Source organism: Antrostomus carolinensis, unplaced genomic scaffold (assembly GCF_000700745.2).
Source record: "Antrostomus carolinensis isolate BGI_N321 unplaced genomic scaffold, ASM70074v2 scaffold33997, whole genome shotgun sequence".
In the NCBI taxonomy this organism is placed as follows: Eukaryota; Metazoa; Chordata; class Aves; order Caprimulgiformes; family Caprimulgidae; genus Antrostomus; species Antrostomus carolinensis.
In genome coordinates this window covers 1-11,130 of record NW_010327213.1, presented here as the reverse complement: position 1 = coordinate 11,130, position 11,130 = coordinate 1, and the positions used below count along the sequence as shown (strand labels likewise).

The following is an 11,130-nucleotide window of genomic DNA, read 5'->3' as shown; positions in this document are numbered from 1 at the left end:
ATATATATATATATATATATACACACACAAAATCATTGCTCTGAATTGGACTGATGTCATTTATGACATACAGATCGCTGTAAATTTATCATGATCTGGTCAAAGATGTACCCTGCACTGACTCAGAGCATTAAATGAGTGCGCAGAAAAACAGCAGTGGTCTCTGGCAACTGTTCTGTATGAAAGGTTACATGAAATCAGTAGCTTTTTTCTTCTTTTCATTTAAGAAAATTACAAAATACTAACAGAAACATTACCTCATGGTTACTATTATTTCACACTCAGGAAATCTGTTACCATTCAGCAGCAGCACAGTTGAATTCTGGTAAAACTTCTTTAGAGGTCTGATCTTTTCCTCTGTATAGGTTATAATTATGGATGGAAAATAATTAAACCTTTTAGTTTAGGGCTGGAGTTGTATGTGCTTTCTGGCTTTTATTACTGTGGACACAGCTTCAAAATTGAGCAGATCACTTACCCTTCTTTTCCTTGACACCATCGCAGCAGAAAATGGCTAGGGAAGTTAACTGGTTCAAGCTTGACTCCCAGCTGCCTGGCAATTGTTAAATAAAGCACAGACAAACTGATGGGAATTCCTGTTCTGCGGATCAAAACCTGGGGGATAAAAATCTGATAAGAACACGTGGAATATTAAAAAAAACCACCCACAAACCCCCAAGCTTTGATTTCACCAATGAAAATACACCAAACTTGACAGAATATGCACTAAAAGATGACATCGTATTGACCTCACAGCAAGTTTTCTTCAGAGAGAATTATTTGTTTGACTACATTCAGAAAAATAAACACCACAAATAGAATGTCTCAAGCCTTGCAGCCTCTTAGTTTTTGCCTAACATATACATACCTGGTGAATGTATGAATTCAGGGAGTTGTAGTAATCCAGCTCGTTTCCTTTGTATTTTAACTGCTCATACAGGACACAATTCATAGCATCAAGTACCTGCTGCTGAAGTTCCACTTCTGGAACCAGGACCTCTCCTAAAAAGACATGCAAAGAAATAAAGACTGAGAAAACAAGTGTACTTAACCTTTATGCAATGAACCTTATACCAAAATCCTTTGCATGGACAAGAGATTCACCTCAACAGAGATGAACACAAGAGATTCATCTCAATTCAGATAGTCAAGAGACTGGCTGGAGTTGACCACAGCAGTGCCTTAGAGCTCCGCTCACAACGTGGCCTGGCTCAGTGGATTGTCCTGTCCAACAGTGCTGCCTCGCTTCCTTCTGCAGCTGGAGGACTGGATCCTAACCAAGCTGTGCCAGCACAGCACTGCAGCTGGACATGTCACACTGCCCAGGCATGGGAAGTGTGTTTTCACTGCTTGAGAGTCCCAGCTCAGCCACTCCAGACAGACAGATACAGGCAGACAGCTCATTCTCTCTTTGAAAGACAGCGAACACGAGACAATGCTTATAAAAAACAAGGAGCAAGATGCTGTCTGACTTTTGCAGATGTTAAAGCACACATCTTTTCTATTGCTGCTGACTTTCTGAGACTTTTAGAGGAAAACAGGTTGATCCCCTGTCCCATATCTCAGCTACAGATATTAAGACTTCACAGACAAATGGGGAAAAAACAATAAAGAAGAAGAATCCATCCTTTTTGCTTAGACAGCATCAGATGGACAGACAATCCTGGGCTACTGAGTCCTTGTGGCTGAACAAACAGCTGTTTCCTGAATGATGGCAGAATATACTTGCAAGGGTATGCTACAACAGCTTTGTTGAACAACAGCTCTTTAAGTTGCAATAATTCAACAGCTGTTTTACCTTGCCTGGCTGTACCTAAGCCCTGCAGAAACACCCTGCAGTAAAGCACACGTTTCTGTACAGTACCTGCCTTGGAAGCCAAGCTGGGGTGCCTTGAATTCTTTGTCCGCAGGACTTTGCGCACTTTATCTGTGATATCATCCACTTGTGCCTGGACACTCTTTAAGCAGATGTCTGACAGTGGGTTACAATATTGGTCAATTAAAACAGCACCTAGAAAAAACAAACTATATAAGAAACAGGACTTCAGGTTTTTTTTCTTTGCTTAGTTTTATCTAGTCTAAATTTCAGGCATGCAGCAAGCAATTGCAGCAGAACACAGAAGCTTTCCTTTCAAAATTTGCAGTCACATATTGAATTTATCACATAAAATGCAAAGAATAAGCTGACATGATAAATACCAATTCAATTCAGTATTTCCCTCTCCACCATCACAAAAGGGAAAGCAATAGATTTGTACATTGAGCAGGTATGCTGCTAGACCAGGCTTAACTAGCCAACTCTCCAGTCACACTGCATCTCTTGGCATCCTCCCAACTTACACTGTTATTTATTCAGAGCCTGAAACAATCTTCACTTCTGCTTCAGTTCTGATTTCTTCCTGCCATATCCTCCACAGCTATCATTCTTGCTCATCATTCCCTTTCCTACTACATTCATCTTTCTCTTTCACACCTGTTCTCCATCTTCATGTCAAAATCCCAGTATAACAGAATAGATTATTTTCCTCCTGCCCAAGCCTCTTCTGTCAAACTTCAGCAGGGAAAAAAAAAATAGCCCTTTCTCACAATCTTCTCCTTGTCATCTTGTCACCACTGCTCTTTCCAAAGCCTGCATATTGTTCAACTTTTGGAATCAACTGGATTCACTTGCAAGAATTTTGCATGGATCATACCTTCGTTGCTTTGTTAGCACGTCCATGACAGGCCTGTATTCAAGGATTTCAGCAGAACTCCAACCCATGTCTTCTTTTTCCCCCTCCTAGTGCTCTCCATACTGACCAGGTGAAGTTTCACAAAAAACTACCTGTTGGTTTCACAAAAGACTACCTCCATGGCAGAGAAATAAACGTATTTTTCGCCCACTTGATTAAGTCACATATTTAATTGTCTTGGTTGTTTCCAGAAAAAGCCACTTTTGGCTTTCTCTTCTTGCCCTAACACACTCTGTTCTTCAAAGTCTATTGCCACTAACAAGAACCAGCTTTGATGTTAGAGACTCGTTTGTATGACATTTTTGAGGCATATAACCAAGAGTAAGGGACTCTTCAACAGACACTGGCAGTTTTCATCCCATTCAGGAGACCGTCTTCTCCACAGGGAGCTTGGAAAAGAGAATAATCCACCAGAATGAGGATATAACTTGTAGAAAAGCCTTTTCTTTCTTCATAGCAGGTGCATGTGCCTTCCCACCATATGACTGTACTTATATCTGTTACCCAGCTCTACACTGCGCAGCTTCACCAGCCCAGCAGTCACACAGCTCTCAAGAGAAAGCCACAGTGCACAGGCTATCAGCCACAATAACAATTCCCTCACCTGCAGCTCACTCCTTGCCCTTATCAAAGAAGCTCTTGGGAAAGGAGATAGCGGGGAGCTGAACTCGGAATCAGATCAGTTGCTCTGTTAGGTCATACTCAGCCCACGTGCCAAAGTTAAAATGCTTCTGCTATGTCAGCTAATTAGGATGCTGAACTACTGCTGATTTCATCAATACACTGGTCAAGATTGAAACATAAATGTTTTAACATTTTCTCCATTGCTTTTCAGCTCATCTGTCCATGGGCAATTATTCAAGCATACAGCACTGACAGAAGCTAATGAAATCCCGACATTCTGATGCAACACACTGCAACTGCTGCAAGATTTTGAGGATTTCAGGTACATCCAACTTAATTCTGAGCCGTTGTCCAAGGGCTAGTTGAAATATCAGCAAGGAAAGCTCTTTCCAAGTAAAACAACAATGATGGAAAGCTATAATTAGGTGCTCCCCATGGGGTTTCTGCCAAAGACTTACCCTCCAAAAATGACTGTCGATCAGTAGGGCGCTGAAGATACTCCTTCAGGTTTTTTAATATATTCTGTTGCCGTAGGAAGTATAGAATTTTCTTTGCGTAGTATTTCCAGGTCAGACCTTTCCTGCACATTTAAATACAAAAAGCAGTATTGCCCTAAACAAGCACTTTAAGGGTGAACATTTGATTTAACTTTGCTAGTGAATCCAGGTTTACAATTGAGACTATTGCTTTTCTAAACAAGACTGACAACATCACTATCACCAAAGAATCAACCAAAAAGGTAAATGTTAAGAGGAAATTCGTCATCAAAAAACCACAATATAAGAAACGTTGCTCCTATAATCTCTGATTTTTATCACCAATATATAACTTTGAGAAGATAAAGTATCATGGGAAACCATACATCCTAATTAAAGTAGCTCAGGTATATCTGATTAAAATCCTATATTTTATTCATAAAACATTATCCTATGTCTGACTAGATCCCTTCAGAATCAATCTTCTCACCACTAAAAAGAAACTGATGAGGGACATGAACATAGGTCCAATAGTATTCAGAAGAATAAAAAAAAATCCCCAGAAGAAAAACACACCTCTGATGCTCTGAAAAGGCAGGAACAGATCAACAATTGGCCTGTAGATCACACAAACCAAAACCTTACAGCTTTTATAGTAAAGCCCCTTCACTTTCTAAACTAACAAGTGAAGGCAGAGCACCCAAGAAGAAGCAACAGAGAGGTGGTTACTATCCAGGTAAGGTTTGAAGAGGTCACCTGAAATGTGTCAGACCAAGGCAGAGGCATTTCAGTCTCATGCATCTAACCAAGCCTTGGCCTTTAGCAATGGGTCACCCAGTGCCTCACTTAGCACTTTTACACCATATCGTGAGGAATGGCACAAAGCTCTGGCCCCCAAAAAACCCAAAGGGAGAATTCTACTGATCCCAGGCTCTGCTCTTGCCACGTACTTAAAACAAAACAAGTCCAGTTTCCTCCTTCAGAAAAAAAACCCCCTCTTTTCCTGCTTACATTTCTTCTCCTCCAGATTGCAGGTCAAATCAGTCTTCTCCATCCTACTGGACAGAAGAACAATGAAATCTCATAACACTTTATCCTCTTCCAATAAACTGGGATGCTCAATAGGGACAACTGCTTTATTGGGCTATCTTCCAGGGAAATGATTTAGCCTAATGCTCCTGAATGGCAACAACTACAGCTTAATCAGGGTGTAATTAGCATCAATTCTGCTTTATGGGGAGGCATTTGGCCGGTGCAAAGGCTCAAAAGCTTTTTAACCAGTTGTCAAATGAGAGATGTTTAGTCCCAGTTCAAATAGAGGAGGTAATAAAATGGATGTGAAAAAGCAAAAAATGAGATGATTACCATTCCAGTTATGTTTTTTCAAGCTCTACTAACAGTCCCTTTAATCAAGGCTATTAGACTCCATTAAGAGCAATCTATCACTGCTTCGTATCACAGCAAAATCAGCATAGTTCATACATTACCAGGAGAAAAACCTTCAAGTAAAGCAGTGACTTATTCATCTTGCCCACTGCTGATCATGGTGATAAGAATACCTGGGCAGATGCAAACCAGAAGTTTCATTTACTTGCTTGGCATTTCAGCTGTCTGAATAATTGACAGAACTGCAAATTGTGCAGAGGTTGAATTCAACTCAGTTGTTTATTTGGGTCCAAAAATTGTACCAACCTACGACAGTTAAGAAAAGTAACAAGAAGGAAGGGGGGGAAGGCACTGTAGTTTCATGATACAAGAATTCATGGTGGCAATCCTCACTGAGTATTCCTGCTTCCCTCCAGTGCTGTGGCCTCATCCTGCAAATCAGTTCAGCAAACTGATCCAGGTTTAAACAAAAAAGGAATATGAGGATGGGAACTCCTTAAACCAAAACTACTGCACAGAAGAGGATACATGGAACATGTCCCAAGAGATGTCATGAAATGGCAAGGAAACAAGCAACAAAGAGCAACACCAAGCCAGAGGACCTCCTTCTTGTAGAATAGTTTATATGGTTTCTTCTGGGAATATTAAATTTGTTCTGAAATTAAACACACAGAAATACTTCCCAGCCTTGGTAAGCCTGGGGATGTTGTTTTATGCGAGTGACAAAAGGACAGAAGCTGAGGTCAGGCATTCACCATAGTATCGTTCTCCTTTAACCTGTGAAAGGGGAAAAATCCTTTCCATTTCCAACCCCTCTCTTTCTTACCTTCCTTCCATGTTAAGGATACACATCAGTTCATCCTCAAAAAAATGACTTGGGCACCCGAGAGTCTCAATGTCACTGAATCCATCACAGGGGACCTGTCAAACCAGACAAGGAATCATGCAGAGCACAACAGATTCTTTACAGTAGAACATCATTTCATAAAACATCTCAAAACCAATTTTGTTCTATTTTTTAAATTTATGTAAGATCTTAAAAACAACCAGTTCACCAAGAAGCAGGAGCTTTCATTTGAACCTCAAACTTACACTTAAAAGCCTCATCTGATTAATGACGAGCACTAACCCAGACTTACCAGCTTGTTGACAGAAGAGAATTTTTTTAAACAATCACTTATGTGTCTATAATCAGAAGAGTTATTTTCTTCCAGAATTCAAAATTCTTTTTTTAAGCTTTGATTGGATTGTAAGAAATGTTTTAGCCTTCAAGCTTTTCAGTATAGGACACAGGCTAAATTATACTGTACCTTAGCAGTCACTCCACAGGATCTAGTGGAACTGGGCTGAAAGTCTCTTCCCCTCAGTTCTAAGCAGGGAATCGAGCTGCACTTTCTATCCTCACAGGGGATGGTCCTAATTATTAGGCCTTTGGTATTGCTGAGTGATCTCTCAGTAGTCTTTGCATACTTGATTAAAACAGTAGGAATCCAGGAGCCTCTGCCCCTGGTTAATGCCCCGACACCATATTCCTCCATGGTCAAATGTCTGTCTGCTGCAGCTACAGTGGAACAGTTCAAAAAGAACATCTCCAAAATCCCTACTGGCCTCACAGCCCTTTTCTCCAGGGGTGAAAACCTAGGTGCCAACCCTTGCTTAAAATCAAATAAGAAGATTTCAACACAGGACCTCCTATATCTTAAGGGAATTCTCTACTGGACCACAAAACATTCACAAAGGAGCCACAGAGAGGTGGCCGTTTAGTGGCTCTTGTGTGAACATTTTAATTCAGCCCAAGTTACAGGCAACATTTACAGCTATTTCACAGAATTTCAGGTTGACTTGAATTGTACAGCGAGCCAAAACCCACAGCCATCAACTAAGCAAACAGCCCATGAAATAACTCTTGTTCTACACACAAGTAACTCTCTGAGAGATCACATTTTCACACCCAACACAAAAGCACCTTCTTGTCATGGTTGGGTAAAGAACTTAAATAATATACTTTCCAATTCAGTGAACCAATTGCGCCTTGGTCCTGTTTTCAAATGACTTCTGACAACTCACTGTGCCCTCGTGGCCAGGAAGGCCAATGGCATCCTGGGGTGTATTAGAAGGGGTGTGGTGAGTAGGTGGAGAGAGGTTCTCCTCCCCCTCTACTCTGCCCTGCTGAAGCCACATCTGGAATATTGTGTCCAGTTCTGGGCCCCACAGTTCAAGAAGGACAGGGAACTGCTGGAGAGAGCCCAGCACAGAGCCACCAAGATGATGAAGGGAGTGGAGCATCTCCCTGCTGAGGAAAGGCTGAGGGAGCTGGGGCTCTTTAGCTTGGAGAAGAGGAGACTGAGGGGTGACCTCATTAATGTTTATAAATATGTTAAGGGTGAATGTCAGGAGGATGGAGCCAGGCTCTTCTCAGTGATGCCCAATGGTAGGACAAGGGGCATTGGGTGTGAGCTGGAGCACAGGAGGTTCTGCTTCAACTTGAGAAGAAACTTCTTTCCAGTGAGGGTGCCAGAGCCCTGGGACAGGCTGCCCAGGGAGGGTGTGGAGTCTCCTTCTCTGGAGACATTCAAGACCCATCTGGACGCCTTCCTGTGTGATCTCATTTAGGTTCCTGCTCTGGCAGGGGGGTTGGACTGGATGATCTTTCGAGGTCCCTTCCAATCCCTGACATTCTGTGATTCTGTGAACTCACAGAACGTAGCCTTGCACAAGGTTTGCAGTGAGATAAATTCAGAGGCTGTGGTATGTGTCCACAAACTATCGGTCCTTCAGAAGCTCCCAGAGCCAGGTCTGAATGTGCAGCAATGAGCAAAGAGCTTTTAAAGCTGCCGCAGCAGCAGCCAAACGCGATGTGCAGAGTGTGCTTTGGACTCTGTGCACCTCTGGATTTTGAACTGTGTCTCCCCTTTTGGCTGCTGATGTAGCATTTTCACAGAAAGTGAGGAAATATGAATTTTCTGACTGTACAGTTGAAAAGATGTGAAGACAGAGGAAAGAGAAACTAATAACAAGTACTAACCAAGTAGCTAGGTTGTTGCACACACACAGAGCAGGCGACTTACATGTTCTGAAAAGAACCTTTTGGAGAATGAAGCTACAATTCTCTGGGCCTCCAGACCAGCATTGTGCCGTGCTTTGTATTCTTCAAGCCAGCTAACACCGTCTGTCTGGCTATAGTATTTCATCAGCGATGGCCATCTACACAACAAGACAGAAGTGAACAGGTTCATTAGTATTTCAACATCACGGAGAACCTCCAGAACTGTAAAATGTTGATTATTGTAACCACGTGACTTGAGGAGCTAAGACATTGCCAAGACATGGTAGAACTAAATGTAATTGTATAAATTAATCCAATGACCGACTCAAGCATCAAAGCATAAATCAGTTTATTTCATCTGCGTATTAATGGTTATTTAAAAGTAAGTTCTCCTGAAACCCGCCAACAGGAAACCTTCAAAAGGTTCATACTCCGGGTATTTCAATATCCAAATATCCTAAGCAGTTTTGAGATTTCCTCTAAAACTTTGCAAGATAAACATCAGCATCACATTAGTAGAAGAGATGCAGAGTTTTATAATTAAAAGAAAAAAAAAAGAGTCTGCCATTCTGAAGAGGTATCACATTTAAGCTAATTCATCTAATAGAATAAGAATTCATCGTCCTGTGTTCTTCTTACTGCCTCGTGGGTTTAATTAAAAGGATGCACAAAACAGAGCTCCTTCTATTGTCCTTGCCAGTGGCAACATCTACTGAAGGAAAACAGAATTCTGAAGTAAAATTGTGACATCTAAATGCTCTTGCAGTTCATTTTTAATACAAGAAATAATCATTTTCAAAAAAAACCAAACCCCCACATCTTCGTTGTAAAAGAAAACTGTACCTGCTTTACTAAGTCTAAAAGACCCAAAACTAAAACACATTCCACAGCTTCCTAAGAAGTGGTTCAAGGTTCAACTGAAAACCTAACTTCAGGTAATGCTTCAGGGGCTGTTAGCAGCAGCACCTTTTGTAATAAGGTGGGCACAACACAGCCCTGTGCAATAAAATACGTGCCAGCGTAGCAATACCCATGACTGTTCTGAAGATATAAAGATCATCTGTGTACGAAACACCAAGAAGAATCAGCCCAGATGCAAACATTTCAGACAGCATGGGAAAGTGAGCTGAGAGAAAGGCCTCTTGTAATTTACAGGGGTGTTTATGTCACATTTTGAAATCCTGTTAGTAATTATTATTTTTTACAAAATATTTTCCTTCAGCTACATGAATTCTTTAGGTTCTTTTCAGGTTACATATGTATAGATATATATACAATATACCTAATTTTATAGATCTATATATTTTTACCCTTATATATACAGAACAAGCCAAATGTTTAAGCCACTACTAGTGTATAATAATTATCACCAACTGACCAAAAGGCATAGTCATGTCTGTCCACACATAGAAGATATTTTACTACCAGTTAATAATAAAACTACACTGTGATTGCAGTTACAAAATAAAGTCAAAGACTAACCAAATAACTCTGTATTATATAACAGCCTCTCTCCTGATGGATCCCTAGCCATTCATCTACCCCTGAAACACAGCCACGCCGTAATAACAATTACAATCATTTATTTGAGGATGAGCAAGCATCATTTCTGGAGTTGAAATTCTATTGAAAATTTTAGGAAGATGAAGTGTAATTACTCATGATGGAATCCAGCCAGGATGACAAGGTCAATGTGCAAACTCCTGCCAAAAGTTCTATTATCAAAGACAGAGGAGGACAGGAGCATGTGCTAATCACCTACCACATTCAATTTCAGCTGTTGGATCTCAACCATTTCTAAACTTTCAGGTTCCCTTCAGAAATCAGAGCCACTGAATTGGTGAAAAGATCTGGCCAGCCACCCCAAGCCATAGCTTGGCGAACCGGGGAAGCTGTCATTGTTCAGTAGCCTTTTTCTCTCGTGAAAAGAGAATAATCCTCTCATTCAAGCTACGCTAAATTTTAAAGCCAAATGGCAATTAGAGAAAGCAATATTGTTACATTTCCTGTGCCAAAACACAGACAAAAGCAGGTAGTGGATGAGTGTGCCCTATTCTAGACGGGCTGGCGGCCCCAGCGAAGGAGCCGTGTTCCCAGAACTGCTGAAACCATAAGCGATGTGAACAGTGATGCTCACGCTTTATTCCGAGCTAAAGCACTCACAGTTTTGCTGGTTAGAACACAGATCTCATCAGATTATCTCGTTATCCTCATCACATACCCTGGGACTGCCTTTGGGGGGAAATTAAACCCACAAGCAGCAAAATTCAATCCATAAGGATTTTGGTTTCTGTGGGAATAGCTCTCCCAAAAGCACTACAAATAAAACTTTGCTGCAAAGCATTAGTCCTGGGACAGGATGCCTTGGCAGTTGGTTTGGAAGCTGGTAGCCAGCAGTACCTGCCTTAGTGGGATGAGGGAGGCCAAGTGACAACCCCAGTGTGCATGTGGCCCTGTGTTGGTATCACTGCCAGAGCCCAGGGTGGATCTGGAGCCTAAAGGCAATCCAAGTGTCACCTCCTCAGAGCAGGAGGCCGTGAAGATGGGCCTCCTCCGAGCAGCAGGCTCAGCCTGGTCCCACTCCCGGGGGTTTAGGAGGAGATGCCGCCTCGCACACAGGCGGTGCCAGCCCTGCTCGGGAAACCCCCCCCATCTCCTCAGCAGGGAGCCGCGGGGCCCGCCCGACCCGCGAGGGGTTCAGCATGCACCGAGCAGGGCTGGGCAGGGACGAGAGACAGCGATGGGGGGTGTGTGTGTGTGGGGGGGGGTCACTTCCACCGCCCCCCGCGCACCCCCGGCCCTCCCAAGGCCGAGGGGACCCAGGGCCCCGCTGCCAGCGGAGCCCCCCCGGGTGCGGCCGGGCCCG

General features: G+C 42.4%; 1 protein-coding gene across 1 annotated transcript; it reads right to left on the bottom strand.

The window, feature by feature from the left end:
• Nucleotides 1–474: 474 nt before the first annotated feature.
• Nucleotides 475–8,418, bottom strand: LOC104520050 (F-box only protein 21). The gene is made up of 6 exons (XM_029085923.1): nt 8,287–8,418; nt 6,045–6,139; nt 3,815–3,936; nt 1,865–2,011; nt 869–1,002; nt 475–615 (listed from the first exon to the last, which is right to left on the bottom strand). Exons 1-6 carry the CDS (start codon nt 8,407–8,409, stop codon nt 475–477), a joined length of 762 nt encoding a protein of 253 aa, XP_028941756.1. The 5' UTR covers nt 8,410–8,418.
• Nucleotides 8,419–11,130: the final 2,712 nt, after the last annotated feature.